The sequence below is a fragment of the Vigna umbellata genome, chromosome 3 (assembly GCF_029865625.1).
Source record: "Vigna umbellata cultivar VRB3 chromosome 3, Vumbellata_1.0, whole genome shotgun sequence".
NCBI classification, from domain to species: domain Eukaryota; kingdom Viridiplantae; phylum Streptophyta; class Magnoliopsida; order Fabales; family Fabaceae; genus Vigna; species Vigna umbellata.
This window is the reverse complement of record NC_142167.1, coordinates 19,125,405-19,143,062: the sequence shown is the minus strand read 5'-3', so window position 1 is coordinate 19,143,062 and position 17,658 is coordinate 19,125,405. Positions and strand designations below refer to the sequence as shown.

The 17,658-nt window shown below is 29.3% G+C and overlaps 2 protein-coding genes across 5 annotated transcripts; one reads left to right on the top strand and one right to left on the bottom strand.

The window, feature by feature from the left end:
- Nucleotides 1–5,858: 5,858 nt before the first annotated feature.
- LOC124823152 (U11/U12 small nuclear ribonucleoprotein) lies at nt 5,859–10,782 on the bottom strand. 3 transcript variants are annotated; one of them, XM_088108427.1, is made up of 9 exons: nt 10,543–10,782; nt 10,073–10,415; nt 9,884–9,967; nt 9,287–9,352; nt 8,782–8,854; nt 7,917–8,293; nt 7,628–7,668; nt 6,986–7,113; nt 5,859–6,718 (listed from the first exon to the last, which is right to left on the bottom strand). In XM_088108427.1, the coding sequence occupies exons 1-8, from the start codon at nt 10,704–10,706 to the stop codon at nt 7,035–7,037; spliced, it is 1,227 nt and encodes a 408-aa protein (XP_087964553.1). In that variant the 5' UTR covers nt 10,707–10,782; the 3' UTR covers nt 5,859–6,718; nt 6,986–7,034. The 3 variants fall into 3 exon arrangements, with proteins under 3 accessions (XP_087964553.1, XP_087964554.1, XP_047151258.1); XM_088108428.1 differs by having other exon boundaries at nt 5,859–6,636; XM_047295302.2 differs by lacking the exon at nt 5,859–6,718 and having other exon boundaries at nt 6,832–7,113.
- Nucleotides 10,783–11,378: 596 nt separating this feature from the next.
- On the top strand, nt 11,379–16,583 carry LOC124823140 (uncharacterized). 2 transcript variants are annotated; one of them, XR_015785266.1, is made up of 8 exons: nt 11,379–11,929; nt 12,790–12,889; nt 13,479–13,538; nt 14,628–14,742; nt 14,902–14,984; nt 15,200–15,317; nt 15,864–15,925; nt 16,160–16,237. XR_015785266.1 is itself a non-coding variant. In XM_047295284.2 (7 exons), the coding sequence occupies exons 1-7, from the start codon at nt 11,754–11,756 to the stop codon at nt 16,266–16,268; spliced, it is 705 nt and encodes a 234-aa protein (XP_047151240.1). In that variant the 5' UTR covers nt 11,385–11,753; the 3' UTR covers nt 16,269–16,583. The 2 variants fall into 2 exon arrangements, 1 of the variants encoding a protein (XP_047151240.1); XM_047295284.2 differs by lacking the exon at nt 15,200–15,317 and having other exon boundaries at nt 11,385–11,929; nt 16,160–16,583.
- Nucleotides 16,584–17,658: the final 1,075 nt, after the last annotated feature.

The window sequence follows — 17,658 nt, the reverse complement described above, 5'->3', positions numbered from 1 at the left end:
GTTCTTGGTTATCTTTATTGCTTTTTTGTGTTCTTATGTGTTCTTTACTTGTCTTGCTTTTCTACCATTTCATCTTTTGTGTTTTCATGGTTCTAATTCTTGGTCATCTATGAACCATTTGACTATTTACCTTAAGTTCCATATATTTGTGTTGTTTTGTGCTTTTCTATTTTGTTAAGTCTTTCTTTATATTTCCATTCGATCACCTTCTCAAAACCTTTAACCTCTTTCACTATATTATATATTTCTCTCATTTGCCTCACAATAGTAACGTCCATTTCATCACTATCATCTTCAGTTTTACTTTCACTTTATTATCACAAAAATAAGATGAAAATATAACTTCGTATTTAAGTACAAACTTCAACAAAAACTAATAATAACAAAAATTTCATGAGTCTAACCTTATAATTTGGATAATTCAAAATTGTCTTACACCATTTTTAACCATCCTAGTTATTTTCTATACAACAAGTTCTTCATATTTATAAGTAAGTGTTTTATCGAAACCCTAGAGCCATCGCCACGAAAGAAAAAAGTTTAATTTCGTATCCCACAAATTACATAAACAAGTTAAAAACAAATAATCTTAAAGTATTAAAGTATTAAATACAATCCAAATTTAACATTTCTGTCATTTGTATATTCTTCATGTCATCATTAACTAATGACTTCTATTCAAACATAATGAAAATGATTAAATTGAATTGTTTAAAAAAAACAAAAAATAGATCAAATCAATAACTGTGCCAAAAGAATTAGAATGTTTTATTCTAATATTTGTTTAAAGTATTAATGTTCCTAGTTTAATTTTAGTTATTGTCTTTATTCTATATATTATCTCTTACCATAACAAATTTAAATAAGATGACTTCAACTTTTATGAGGAATTTTAGGATATACGAACGTGTTTTAAAATTGCAATACTGCTAAAATAATTACTTTTTAAAAGGATATATTATTGAAACAAATTATTCTTTACCACTTGTACATTTCTCCTTTTTATTTGGTTGTAATTTTTATTTTTAAACAAACCATTCATAAAAAATTTATTTTTCCTAGGAAGTGGTTTCTATGTTCTTCTGCTAATTCTCATTCTATATTTAGTATTTTAAATTTACAAGTTCATTATTCTATTTTTTTTATAGATAAATTCTATAAAAAATAAAATGGAAAATTAACGGATAAATTTTTTGTCAAGCAAAAATAATTTAAAGATCTAACTCTATAATAAGAAGAGAGATTAAATTTTAAAGGGAAAGACACTACTTATCATCTAAAAAAAGTATAAACCACAGTTGTGATAAATTAAATATAAAATATTTCAATTAACAAAAACATAATTTATAAAAAACAATAACTCAGATAACAATTAATACTATATAATATAAAACATATATAAAAAAATATTAAAGGTTAACAACATATTACATATAATTGTAAGTTAAACTGTCAATTAGTTTTACTCATTTCAACATATGCATCACATAAAGATGTGGGAGAAGTACAAAAAGTGACTTCAAATATATTAACTTGTTGCTTAAAAACTCGCAACATTAACTTGTCACATAACATATAAGTTTTTATATGCTAAATTTTAAATCTTTCTTGTAAATATGTATAACCCTATTAACAACTTTAAATATATGAAATAATATTTTGTGATATTTTAACGTATTAAAAAAAATCTTTAATATTTTGAGATATTTTTTAAAGATAAAAATGATAAAATCTTAATTTCAAAATGGACAATACCTTTTATATAATTATTGATGTTAAATATAATTTCAAATAAATATAAAATTAATAAACATAAACTTAACTTATCATAATTTTTTTATTTTAAATAGTATGTTCTATGGTAGTCTTATTCTCATATTATTTCTAAGAAATAAGGTGTGTCTTGAAGAGGAAGACTATATGCAATTTTTAATAACATAATTTAACTTTATTTCTAAACAATGTTATATTTCTTTGTGAAATTATAAAGTAGATTATGGATCCTATATATAAAAATAACATTATCTTATTGTCAAGATTTGTATTAGTGTAAAAGATGAAATGTTTATTATTTTTACATTGTCTTGGTGATTTTATATTATATTATATATGATCATGATATGTTAACAATTTTTTAACAATAGATTATGTGTTATTGTTTTATTGGTATGTATATTTGAAATAGATCAATCACAAATTACCACATAAACTTTTGTAAAAAAATTGTCATATATATATATATATATATATATATATATATATATATATATATATATATATTAAACTCCCATAGTCAAATATGTACAGGAATATATTTATCAAAGAATATAAATCATGGAAAAACATTGTTTTTGTTTCCAAACCTCAAATCATCCATGCAAAGTATAACTATTAAAACCAACAAAGTATTATAGTGAGAAGATAACTATTATTGATTGTTTTTATTTTTTTTAATGGTTTGGTTACGTACTTTTTTAAAAGTTAATCTATTTGATGCATCAAAAGATTTAACCACAGTTAATCTGTAAAAATTATCAACAAAAGTAACTTACATTAATTTTTTTAATTTACTAAACTAATTTGTTAGAATATGAAAGTAATTCATTTGATCACTAATCTAAAGCATAAAAAGTATATTTTTTATGTTGGATAGATGTAAATATATCTATTTTTTTTAGGGTTATTAAAAAATTGCCCGTAATGTGTTATGTGCTTACTTTTCTTTTAAAATAATAAACATAAATAAAAAATAACTATTGTGATAATTATCAAAATACAAAATATTACTAAAATACATATTACATTTATAAAATATGTGTATGTATATATAAAAAAAAGTTACGAAATGAGTTTTTTTTTTATGTTATTATAATGTTATAATTACACAATGAAAACACTTGCAATCTTTTGTCACAATAATTACTAGCTTTTTGTTAATAATTTCTTAAAAATTGTGAATTAGATAAAAAAATATAATAGTTAACTATATATATTTTTAAACAGTTAAAAAAATCAATCCATATCATTAATCATTATAGACTAATACTTGTACCAAAGGTTGATGTTTGGATTTTTGTTTAAAAGATTTAGAAAAGGCGATTATATTAAATAAAATTTAACAGATTGATAATATCAAAATAAAATAATAAAAAGTCATAGATTGAGGGAAAAATATTTTTATATTCTAATAAAAAATAGAAAAAACATCACCTTATTATCATTCTATTTGAAGATGTTTATACAAAATAATAATAAAAAACATGTGATTTTATCATTTCCACTGTTTTTGCAACTATTTATGAAATAAAAGGTTTTACTGAAATAAAAAAAAATTGCAAACGCTTTTTCCACAACAGATATAATAATTAAAATATTTCTGAAAACCATACAACATATATTATGAATAAAAAAAATATTTTTATATAAATATACGAAAGATATCCATAAAGAGTGTGGAGAAGTCATATTCCTGTATTGATGAAATGTTAACTGTATATTTTATTTATAAAATATATATGAGATATTTTCTTTTTCTTTTTCTAGGTCCTCAACCACAAAAAATAAAGTGCCTTGTATGGTTATATTAATTATGTACTAATATATGACATAAAAAAAAGTTATAATCATTTGCAATCAAATAATATAATTATTTAAAATTATTTATGTAAAAAGGTAGTTTTCATGGGTAATTATTTATTAATAGAAAATGATGTTATATATGGTTTAGTCTTATGTTGATAATATTTTTTAGTTTTTGATTTCGTTGTCATGGATCTTCAAGAGGAAAACTTGTACGTATTGTTTATCAAATCCCATACGTGAGACGAAAAGCAAAATACCATAATTTTAAACTATTTCACGTTACCATCTTAACATAAGATATTCTCATAAAAGTCTTTTATGTCAAATATAAGTCTAAAACATTTATATTAAAACATCACATAAAATAAAATTTATTATTCGTTTGTTAAATTAGTTAGAAATTTATAATGAGTTAAAAAATTTATAATGAATAAAAGTAAGTAAAATACACAATATTTAAGCAAGAGGACTCACATAAATTTATTGTTTAAGATTTTAAGTTAAAACTAATATATTGATCTTTTATATAAATCTTTTTAGTGTTTTCCTAAAATAACCTACAAAATTTTTATAATATAATCAACTTTTCATATTATATTAGAAGTTAAATAAACCCTTAACCTTCTAACTATGAACAAATATTATAAATTTGAATGGTTAAATGTAATTTATATATATAAATTAATATTAATTATAATTTTCACATTAAAAGACGTCAAAGAGTTAACTTTAGAGAATAACATAATAGAATTGTACAAAAAAATGAAAAGGATAGAATCCATGAAAATGAATAAAACCAACAACGATGAATGACAACATAAACATAAGTTTCCATCCAACGACATGCTTTGTAAAGTAGAAACACTAAATTTTAAATACTAAATTTTGTTATTTTAAATAAATTTCAATTAATATGAGTAGAGATATTTATAGCAGTGTTGCTGAAAATGTATTGATACCTCTTGAAGAAAAGATGCAAAATATGATAAATAACAAAAAGATTAAATATATTTTTAATTTTCAAATTTTAATATAAAATTAGTATTCGTTTTTTTTCTCCATGTTTAATATAGTTTAATTTCAAAACTTTAAATATATTATATTTGAATTATTTAACAGCTAACAAATGTCAATTTAGAACACTACTTAATAAATTTAATAAAATTTAACACAATTCAATTTTAAAAGAAAAACTGCATCTGTTTATGTTTAAAATTTGAAGAAAATATATTAAAATTTTGAAGAAAAAAACTTTAATTTTAAGTTCAAATCTAAAACCAAAAACATGATTAACACAATTATTCTACCCAAACATGTTATCACTAGGCTATAGTTAAAAAGATTAAACACAATCAATTATCATAATAAGAGTATTAATTAAAGTAATATTTTGTTGTATGTTTGATTTGATGTTTAAGTCTAAATTAACATGTAATTATTTTGATAGCTTATGGGATTGTTTCTATGTAAAAAACTAATCAACACTAAAAAATTTGTAATTTTTTCGGGAGTTATTCTTAATGTTATTGATAATTTTAACTCTTAGAAAATATGTTTCCTGAGAAAAATATGTTAAACCGCGTCTATTTTTTCTGAAAAATCACAATAATTTATCGAAATTCTACTAAATATGCCGAAACTAAAACCATCAAAACTATTCGGGGTTCGAAAACCACCCCTATTACAAAGGGTTTCTGGAAAATCGCAATAACAATTATTTTCTATTTTAAAATAATATAATACTCTGAAAAATATTATTTTCTTGTATATTACATTTTTTATGTTTTAACATTAATAACATTGTAACTTTTTAATAATGATAAGTTAATTTGATCATAAATTGAAATTTAAGTTATAATTTAAATAAATTATTTAAATTAATATTGTAAATATGTATTTATTAAATATATTAATTTTTTTCAAAATAATTTAAGTTAAAAATTAAAATAAATATTAAAAATAGAATTCATTAAAATAATAATAAAATTCATAACTTTAAATTAGAAAAAAAAATCAATAATATTTACAAAATAAATAGTAAAAGATATATTAAATTTTTAATTCATATTAATTATTTAATGGTTTATATAAAATTTATAAAAAAATAATAATTAATTTTAATTGATAAGAAAATTTAAAAATTAAAAGTAAGAATTGGAACCATAATGCAACTCTTAGCATATAACCCAAAGCTTATATTAACAATATCCTTCCTCAACATACAGACCATCCATATTTGGTTTTTTAACTCCGTCCCTTCAGTATTGCAATGCAAATAAATAAAATAAAATAAACTATTTGATTGATGTTTTTCTGATGCAACTTTCTATAGAGTTCCATGTCCTCTCACATTAGTGCAGATGGGCCTACTGCTGCATATTCTCACATTCAAAACACTTGAATGTTTCACTTCATATCTAATGCATGTGCCATTTCATAGGATTAGAGTTGCCAGTAAAAATTTATATACAAGCCACCCGAAGCAACACCTTTTGAGGATTTTTCTGCCATTTGTTTATCAAACACAATCGATAGTTAAGATAATCTATCTACTCAGTCACTGGTTCTACTATTTCAATGATGGACTTCTGTTCTTCCAGGGTGGATCTCAACTTCATCGTGCTGTCTTTCATGTCCACAACACTCAGCAGTTGATGAAGTACTTTTCTAACAAAAGCATCAAGGATTTGAACTTCCACTAGAGTTGAAAAGTCTACTCTACATTGTAACTGACAATTAAGAGTCATCTAAGAATGAAAAAGGAGTCGTCACTATTATAATTAATGATTTGAACTTCTGTCAATACTCCTACTAACAGAAGGACTAAAATGTTGGTTGAAAATTTTTTTCAAGGACTCATCCAAAAATAAATAAAAAATCAGGAGCTCATCAAGTGTCTATAACTTTCTGGAACCATTAAGTACTTTACTAATTTTGTTGTGAGAGCCACGTGTGATATTTTTCTTTGCTCCCAATTTCTTCACAACCAAACAGCCTGAATTTTGACATGCCATCGCTATTTTCTGAACCTCTGTATTTTCCATGTGTTTAACTCTACCACACGAAGCAGAAAAGTGTTCCATCATGACTTCCCCTTCACCTCACGGTAAGATTTAACTAATATAGAACAAGGTTTCTGAAAGCATGTAAATACGTTTTAACAATAAAATGTGATTTAACTGTAAATCGACGAGTCTAGCATAGCTTTCCTTTCAATGTAAATTGCCATTGTTGTTTAGAAAAAGGAAGTATAAGTAATTTTTTCTCTTTATCTTCATGTAAATTTAACAATAACACGTATGAACTGAATACATGATGAGCAAGTTACAAATATGTAAACATGCCGCCACAAAGCGTATAGCTGAGGTTGGTCAGGAACATAGGTCAAACCTTCAAAACTTACCATATGACGGGATAACATCTTTGTACAAAACTGTTGATTTGTTAACTAATCATCTAGGCCCCACCAAGTAAGATGCCCATATCTCATTAGCTGGTGGAGGAGGCTGAACCCAGTGCCCAGGTATGCGGCTGGATGCAAGGAAAAAATATCAAATAAGATAAATGATTGATTTTCATTTTTCACACTGATTACGATACATGCATACTAGACACTAACCAAAATGAGTGAAAGCAACTATGAAAATACATTCTAAACGTAACTACAGCACAAACATGTGAAGTAAGAACAGTGGAACAGATTGTGTGATATCTAATATAGAGTGTACAGATCATTAGTGTAATAAAAGGTGGTGGTGAGTCTGGTACTTTAGTTAGAGTCTAGACCTCTCATAAATATATTTTAAGAACTTAACACCCAACGTTCTCTCTCTTAACTCTGTTGAAATATAATCATAGATATGCATAAAACATAAAAATATTTCACTAAAAGCAACTTTCGTATGCACTTAAGAAATGAGGTAAAATATTCATAAGATTTATATGTGAAATTACTTCGGGCATTGAGATCTATAAGTAAAATACCCCTCCATGGTCACCCCACCCAAAGAATTAAGCATTACCACAAAAGTTTCATCATTCTTACCTTCCACCAGGTCTGATATAGGCATCCCATCCTCTTCTAACCTGCATGAGATTGTATGCCAGCCATAACATTAACAATAAAAAAATTATAATGAACAAGCAAGTGAATTAAACATAAGCTGGTAATTAAAAAAAAGTTCATTAGGCAAATAGTGAACCAATCAGGTAAAACTAGCAGTCTTCAAACACAGAAAAGTTGACTAGTTATGTAATTATTCTAAGAAAACAAAAAGAAAAGTGCTGTTATCCAAGAAAATGTAGAATTTAAAAACAAAATTAGTTGAGTTTACCTCAATAAGTGTACCCATATCATTGTTGCTTCCATGATAATAATGGTAGAACTCAATGGGTAAATTTGCCAAAGGATCATATGCTCCTCCACTGATCTGTTCTATTTTACTGGATTTATTCTCATCCAATGGACCAGATCCGTCTTCAGTCACACTGGGAACTATTTGCTCTTTGTTCTCCTTTACTTCACTATCATCATTGCCTTCTTTTGACAGTTTCCCTTGATTCTGAATAGCTTTCCTGGATTCCTCAGCAGTTGCAATTGCTTCTTTAGCAGCATCTGCTTCAACTGCAGCCAAAGCTTCACGCTCCTCTTCTTTCACTGCAGCTTGAACTCTCTCAAGAAACTTGTCATCCTCCTCTGGGAGAAAATGGCCTGATCATTTTTAAAAATTCATAAGAAAAGTATTCGTTAAATATGTAAATATATGAATATTACAAACTCTTGTATGCACAAAAAATGTGAATATTGAAGATTTTCCAATTAGAAAAACAACTAAAACCATTAAGAATGTACAGTTTCAGTTTGATAATTAGCAAATGTGTTGATTATATATTTCTCACGATACATTTATAAGGTGAATAGTTATCTATTTAGAATCAAAATGCTAAAGTATCAGAGCTTGAATTCTGGCACACATAATTTATAGATATGATCAAATCAAATCAATCAATCATAAACCAGTATTCAGTACTGCGAAGGTAAAAAAAGTAAATAACAAGTTAAAATGGTACAAATGGCAACAAGGATGGAGAAAAAGAAACCAAGCAGACTGACAAAGAGACCAAGTAATAATGTGCACTATAATAATCATAAGTTCATAGCACAGATAACAAGAAGCAGAGTGGTTTTCTTATATATACCTTGTTTTTTCAACCTTTGTATTCTTATGGAGCGTAACTCCTGAAGCTTCTCCACTACCAAGAGCAGCTCAAGCTGTGATATAAAGTAATGTAAGAGAATCAATTAATCATCACCCAATGGAAAAGTAAGAGGAAATGATGAGGAACGCAAATAAATGGCATGATTCTTGTTCAGCAAATAAACACACAGGCAGATGAAAGCCATGCATATGCTTTTTAAGAGACACATACCAAAAAAAACCATGAACCCTTTGGCACGGCAGCCACAAAAACGACAAAAATAGAAACACAAGACAGCAAAATGAATTTGATGGTGAGGAGCTAAGAAACATACTGCACTGAAAAATAAAGGTAGAAATTATATGATTTAGTAGTTAACAAGTGCAAATCAAAGTCAGAACATGTTATATTGCCTTGCATGGAATGTTCGACCAAGTTCTTCAGAGTTCACAGCTACCATAAATTGGCAATGGTTTACTAGTCATTTGTTAAAAAATAAAGTTACCTCAGCCTCTAGTTTCTTCTTCTCTTCTTTGGCCTTAGACTTCGCAATTTCTTTCATCTTCAATACCTGTAAATAGAAATTCTTCCTAGATAAGACTTGCAATGCAAACTAATGTAACTGCTAATATATCCATAGGCAACTACCAAAACAAGGAATCAATGTTACCCTTCCCTATTTTTCCACAGAGAACAATAAAGACAACATAGCAGCAAAGAGTTTGAAACAAGTCGGACAAATAGACACATTGATTTGAAGCAAATATGTAGAAATGTGTTATTTGAAATTTCATAAACTGAATGCCTTTCAATTAACCTCGCTCTGAAACTGGAAGTATATAGCCATAAAAACAGTACAGCAACAGGGAGTGCACAATAAATCGGAATAATAACAATAATAATAAAGTATGAGAACTTTACCATAATCAACTAGTAGTTCATGTTTACTTAAGCACCCATTCTAATCATATATCTTGTTGAGAACCCTTCGTAATTAAAATTTAAATCATACTAGCATGCTATTTCATTCAGCTTCAAGTAAAAAACAATAACCAATTTCAATCAAAATAAAAGTAGGCATATTTTGAAAAGGTTTCAATACCTTGCTGTTAGCAATTTCCTTGGCCTTTTCCCTAGCAACCCAATCATCGGCTTCCCTGTCGATTTGTTGAAATTGCTCACGCTCCTAGATTTTTTCAACAAAGAAAGCAACTAATTAATCAGTCTCAAACAGAAGCTACAATGAAGGGGGAAAAACTAACAAAACCAAACCAAACCAAAGCAGAACAACCTTTGCAATCATCTCCGCAACACGTTTCCTCTTTTTCTTCCTCCATAGTTTATTCCGTTTAGACTTGTTTACTTTATTTGCAAGCCTAGCCACAGCTGATTTCTCCTCCCATGGACTTGCCTCATCAGCAACATACCGGAAAGGCTCCAGCTGAGCTCTTAGCTTTGACATCAAAGAATTTGCTGCTTCCACAGCAAATGATTCATGGGATTCTACACTAACCCCTCCGTCTTCTATACATTTTAGAAAACCAGAAAGGCAAGGTTCATCTGTGACAAGTTTCACACCTTCTAGAGCCCCATTACCATCTTTTATCATCATCAACATTTCTAGCTCCTTCTGCCTACACAACATAACACTCAACTAGTTCAACAATATCAGATAGCCTGCTAAGAAATTTCGATGAGAATAGCTTACAATCATAAAATAACTGAAAGAGGTTTTCGCAGTGTAAAACAAGAAGAACATACATTGCCTTTGCGAGATTGAGAGTGTGTTGCAATTCCCTGAGGCGATCGCTGACATTTCTGTTCTCCCAAAAGGAAGTCGAATTCGGTGGTTCCGACGGTAATACCGGAAACCAAGGCGGCGGCGGAGGAAGCCGTGCTACAGATTGAAAAGGAATCGGATTCATTACTACGGAGTGGTGTGAGATTCAGAAAACCCAAAAAAAAAAACAACCTAACTAGAAGAATTTGAAATTGCAATAGCTTAAACAGTTACATGTAATTTCTATGAAACTATTTGTCATAAAATAATAATATTTAAAATTAATTTATATATTTTAGATTAATTTGGTATTAAATTATAAATAAATAAAAAAGTCACACCTTTTACATGATTTATAACGAAAGAATATATTTTTTTTTATCACATTACGCAGACGTTGAACTACTAAATTATCACCACTTTATACATTTAACAAGCAAATTGATTATTGAAAAAAAAGAAGATAAAGTGTCATTTATCTATATTTTCAGCATTTATATTTATGTGCTGGTGAGTATAAATAAAATGTAATAATATTTAAGAAACAATAGTTAAAAAAATTAAAAAGCTCATCTTAAATGGTTATGAGTGATTATACGAGTAAATTATATGTATTTTTTTATTTGCCTATCTTTTAATTAGACAAAAATATGTTTTTAATGATTATAAAATAGATAAAAATTTGATTTTAATCTCATGTACATATTTTTATTGTATTAAAAATGATTAAAAATCAATATTCTTTTTGCCGGTTCTATTTTATTAAAGCATAAATTCTTTTATTTTATAGAAAAAACAAAGCATGTTTTATGAAAAATGTTTATACTTTGATGATTCTTCGTTCATCAAAAGCTAAAGCTTTGGTAAAGACAGAAAAGAATTCCTCTATGATTTTTCACAGTAGCAGTGCGTCCTTTCCTCTTTCTCTATCTGCCATCATCCATATCCTTTTTCTTTCTTCTTCACTGTAACTTGCCCATAGTTATCAACTTCTCTCTCTCCCTCACTCCCTCTTTTTTTGAATTTTTGTTTCATTTTCAAATGTATTTTGATGTTATATGGTAAGTGGCGGGAACCAACTGTCAATTCGGATACCTTTTTTCGTGGAATTGGCCAATTGTGAAAGATTCGCGTGTAAAGATTCAGCCTTGGAATCTTTGGAAAGAAAAGGAAAAAGGGGCATCAATTTTCAATGGCTAACCCTTCTGGGAATCACGAAGAAGAGCAGACAACCCATGTTGCGTCGTCGTTCAACGGGAATTTGGCAGCCGACACTTCGCCCACCGCGCTCGCCATGAAGCACAACTCTGGCATCGCCCTCGATTGGACCCCTCGGGAACAAACCATTCTCGAAGAAGGACTCTCTCTGTATGATACCGAATTTTCTTTTCTTTCCTTTTTTGTGAGTTGATTGTTGCTTTGTTGTTTCAGCTTTTACTTTTTTATTTATTTTTATTTTCAAAGCCTTTTGTTCTGTGGGGGGATTTGCACATGGTTTTTGGAAATTCAAAGTGTGTCTGTATTAATGTTTTGATGATATTGATAAATACTTTGGCTATCTATGTGGTGTATTTGATATGGGAGTAGGTTCTGATAAGCAGTTCCATTAGAATCTGTCGAGAACAATTATGTGTAATGGTATCTTTGTATTTTTTTTTCTTTTTTCTTTTTCTATAAGCTTGTTGTCCTTCATTTTACTCTTTCTGGTTTTAGTTCAATCTCTATGTTTATCTTATGTCTTTGTTTGAACAAATTAATTCTTTCGTTAATTATTTTTTTGTATTAACAATCTTACTTATAGCGAACATAACAAACACTTATTTCACGTGACATTTCTCATAGTCTGTAAGGTCATATGTTACCAAATTGACCAAGTTTGTATGGTACAACAGAAAGACTTTAAGGGAACCAGAATGAAACATAAGAAAAACTGAGTATAAAAGGGTATTTTAACCTATATTTTCTGGTGTCACCTTTTCTTTTAAAGTATTTTTGTGACCTTGTAATGTTGTGGATTGGTTATTGCAGTTTGAAATCAAATATTTTTATTACATGTATTTACTTTAATGTGTAAGCAGATAATCTTGAATTGCGTTCTGTGCTTATTCAGTGATTTCAGTGTTATGTTGTTTGCCTTTTAACATTTGTTTCTTGACGAGTAAGTGTGTTTAATAAGTTCAGTAGCTAGTCATTGTTTGAAGAAAAGACACTTTCTTTTTTACTTGTAGGTTTGCTTCTGAACCTAATCTCACTCGCTATGCAAAGATAGCAATAAATCTAAATAACAAGACAGTCCGGGATGTAGCACTGAGGGTCAGGTGGATGAATGTAAGCTACATACGTGTTGTTGTCACAAGTCGTTTATGTCACTATGAATGCCTTAACCTGTTTTTCAGCCTAGATAGAGTGTTTATTAATTTTTTTGTTAGAGATGATGCATAAAACTATTTTTCTTTCATTATGTTTATTATTTTTTGAAGGTTAAAGATAATCATCTTACCTTCAGCAAGAAAGGTTAATTTATGAAGTTTCCACAATTAGAATGGTTCTGGAAAGTTACATAGCTTTTGCAAGTTGCAACACTTTAATTCTTGATGGAAAATAAAACAAGATGAGATTGTTTTACACTTAGCTTCTGCATACTCTGATTAAAATGAACACAATTTCTAAGAGGCTGAGCTAGTTTGTTATTGATTGCTCCTCTTTTTGGCCACTTATTTTAAGCAAACATTATTTGCTTTCCTTTTGAAGGCATTGTTATAACTCAAAGTTGTTGTATGCACCTACAGTAGTTAAATTTACAAATCTACCACAAATATTCAATATATATTTCATAAAGTTCCAAAGAAGTCCCAAAGATTTTTAAATTGGTTACTTTCTCCAACTAACGACCTGTCTGGCTTGTATTTTTCTACAGAAAAAGGAAAATTGCAAGAGAAGGAAGGATGAATTTTCAAGGAAAAGTAAAGATAGAAAGGTACCAGTTACATTTATTTGATATCATCTATGTATTATTTGAATGGGTATTTTGTGTTCTCACTCTTGTGCATACCAGTGTAGATGTGCTTTTTAACATCTTTCACTGTCATGTGCATGCTACAGTATCTTTCTGTTTCTTTTTGTTGTTTTCCAATGCATTTACTCTGGCAACCCTACATCCCACATTTAACCACACATATTGACAGGAGGGAAATATATAATACCACCCCATCATACGACTTACTATTTTGAACTGATAATAAATATGAAAGCAAATGGTTAGACTTTATATATGTTAATGATTATTGTAGTGAAATTGTGATAGAAACTTGGATATTATTGGGTGCCTAAGTCCCATGTCGAGTATATGAGATGTTCAATGAACTATTTGGGTGTTTAACTCTCCACCCTAAGAGCTACCCTTTAAGAGTGAATTTCTCAAGTGCTTGAGTACTTATCAACTGGTATCAGTGTTGACTTTTGGTGTCTTGAAAAGAGCTACCTAGGGAGGGGTTTGACCAAACAAGGACTTGAATGAAGTGTCACCGAGTGAAGTTTCCTTGATTGAATGCTGCCAAGTTGTTAACTGTTAGAGGTGTTGCTATGATAGGAATTTGATGGAGTATTTAAGTGTTTGGTTCTTCCCACTCCCCTTAGTAACCAGCTTTTGAGCTTGGATTCGTCAAGTGCTTGAATACTTATCATATTGTTAATGGATTAGCTCCTTGGCTTTTATTTTTTTGTTGTAGCAAGCATCTTCATGTTCTGCCCGTTATGATATCATCTCCTTTTAGTGTTGTTTGGTCTTTTCTATTCAGGTGGAAAGATTATTCCAATGAATTTCGTTCATCTCCATGGAATTGCATTCTGCTGGTTATTATTATACCTTCGATCTTGAAATAGGCCAAGCATCTTCTATTTTAAATGTTCTAAACTGAAAAAAAGCTAGCTTGTAATTTTCTCTCGTTTTTACATGTTAAATATAGAAAAGGTTAGCTTGAAAGAAATACCATTGAAAAGATGAAAAAAGGAAGCAAAAGCTATGTAGCATATAATTGCATTTACGGAAAACTGCTTTTTTTTCCAGGAAAAGGTTTCAGATCCTGCAGTGAGATCATCTCACTTTACTGCTCAATCTAATGTTTCCCCATATTCTCCTGCAATGAAGATGATGGACAATGATGACAGCATCTGTCATAAAGGTTCGTTTCTTTCATAACAGTAAATATTTTGATGTTTGCATTTATGATCTATGTCTTGTAGCCCTTTTCATTGCTTTGGAGATCTCATGTTTTTTTTTTTGCATGTTCCTTTTGAATGTTGAAGTGTCTGCTTTGATCTTTGTTTTGTTCCTTTTGTAGCTATTGGAGGCCCTGCAGGAGAGCTCTTAGAGAAAAATGCACAGGCCTTGAATAACATCTCTACCAATCTTGCTGCTCTTCAGGCGAGTTCTTTACTTGTTTAATTAATTTAGTCTGATGCATGGAATAATTAACTTTTCATCTAAAAGGATAAATCATAATTGCTGAAGTAACCTTGTTGGTTTCATTTGTATGAAGTAGATATTTTTCCTCCTATTTCTCTATTTCCAAATTTCCCTCGATGAGTTGAGAACTTGTCTAAGCTTATTCTCTTTACTTTCATTTTTTTAAAATTTAGGTAGAGAACTCACAGGTGTTAGATTCTTCATCCAGTTATCGGCCAAGGCTTGTAAACCTATGTTTATAGAGATCTATCAATTACAACATTTCTGAAAGTTAAAGAAAATGTTAAACATGTGAGCATAAAGTGTATCCCTGTGTTCTTTTCAAATTTTTTGTTTATGTCCTTTAAATATGTGTATGAATACAAAGTCAACTTTTAAGTATCAGTGCTGGCACTAAGGTTGCTGTCTTATTTCACCAAAGTTTGTCATTCATAAACTTATGTAGGTATCGTTCACTATGGATTTATTCATCTTTGTGAATTAATGGAGTAAAGGGGGAAGTTTAAGTGTTCTATTTAACACAGGCAGTCATCCTCTGAGCGATGTATCAATACTTTTATTTACTCAGTTACTCTATGAATATTTTTTCCCTCTATGCTTTTGTTGTTGGGTATCATGTGCAAATTTGGTCGATAACCTGGCATCATTGTATCTTATGATGTTCAAAACTGAATAAATGACTGCAGCTGGCGTATTTTATATTGTCTCTGATAGACTTAGTATAGTTTACTGTTCTAAAACTCATTTATGATTCAAATATCTATACCTTTGCTTTCTTAAGCCATTCTTGGTCACTGTAACGCTGACCCTAAGCCTTTTCTGTTCTCTTGTTTCCAGTTTCAGGAGAACATCAATCTTTTCAGCCAAACGAGAGACAACATCATCAAAATTTTGAATGAGTAAGCTAGAGGCTTTTTTTGGTTGTTCAAAAGTATATTCTGTTTACCAAAGCCATAATAGTCCAAGTGATCTTTCTCTTTTTTCTTTTTACACCGTGGTGTGTGAATGACTGCAAGTCCTTGATCAATACTCAACAGGAAAACTAAAGTGAAACATAACAATTCTGTAACTCTCCTTTTATTGATATTTAACTTTATTGTTTTCATTTGGCTTTTGTCTCATTATTTTGGCAGCATGAATGACATGTCAGAGGCAATGAAGCAAATGCCACCTCTACCTTTTAAGATCAATGAAACGATATTCAGCTCCATAATTCCAAACACCATTCACCAGATGCTATAGCGATGGTTGCTCATTCATTGTGATTGATATCTGGCTTGCTTCTACCATATTTATGCTTGCATTCAAATGGACTGAGCATTAAAGAAGTGAGAATGAAATAAGTTAACCACCACACAACTAAACTAGTCTTCAATTTTTGTAACATACTGGTTTTCCTCATCCTGCTCTTGCCTTGTTAAGTTTTTAACTTAATTGGAGTATAGGAAGTAGTTGGTATGACTTTGGGGCTCAATTTAGGGACTGATATACAAGTTGGAGATGTTTGTAAATTGGATTCTCTTTTTATTATATAAATGGTAGATATTGTTCCCTTCACTTTGCTCACTACTTTGTGGTTCTCCTGCACTGAATGCCTCGTTTTTTGTTAATGTTAAAATGATTTTTATATTTCATGGTAATGGAAATAGTGTATGCAAATAAAAGATCAATAAGTTCATTTTTTTTCTTATTTAAATGAAATGTTTTAAAAAATCAAACCATTTTAAATTGTAGTAATTCAAATTCTAATATATTTAAAGTTTCTTAAAATTATAAAATTTATAATTGTTTTCAATATCTAAAATGGAAATTGTAACATCCCAGAAATATAGCACAAAACTATGATAGATCAGTTACTACAATAATAAAGTCAAACTTACAGTTATTACCAAAACTATATATTATATGACCGATCGTTCATCTCATCGTCCAGCTCCTGTTCCAACGTAAGGTCTTCCCCTTCTGCTCACATCCAACAAGGATGATCATTGCAATAGAAAACCGAACGACAACATGGATAAAAACAGAAAATAAGGGTAAGCTACTATAATTCAATTGAGCATGCATTCATACATGTAATAAAACTACAAATCATTACAAACCGAACGTTATAGCATACAAGAGCCAACGAAAATACCATACATAACTTGAATATCATGATTCATTGTACAACTGACACTTGACTTGACCATCCGGATTGTATGAATGCGTAGCTTGAGGTCGTTCGTGCACTCGGGTGGTGTAGTAATTGAAAAACCATCAGCTGCCACCTGAGGTTAGTCCGTTATAACTCACCCAAGAACCTATGGGCTAGGACCTCCTGTCATTCTCACAGAATGACTTACCCATCTCTACTTGAGAACAGGTAATCATCAGAATATCAAGATGAACTCCGTGAATTTCACTGTCCGTATTCATACTTTACCACAACATTATCCTTACACTGAGACATTCCTTCCCGAAATTCTCTACCACATTACTTGAAACATAAACTTTTACTTGAATACCAATAATACTTCCCATACATAATAGATCATTGCTACCAGTTCAAACCACTACTCGATCGGTTGAAAAGGAGGATCATTGCCACCAGCAACCTCACATACACTCTGATGGATGATCAGGTGGAAGA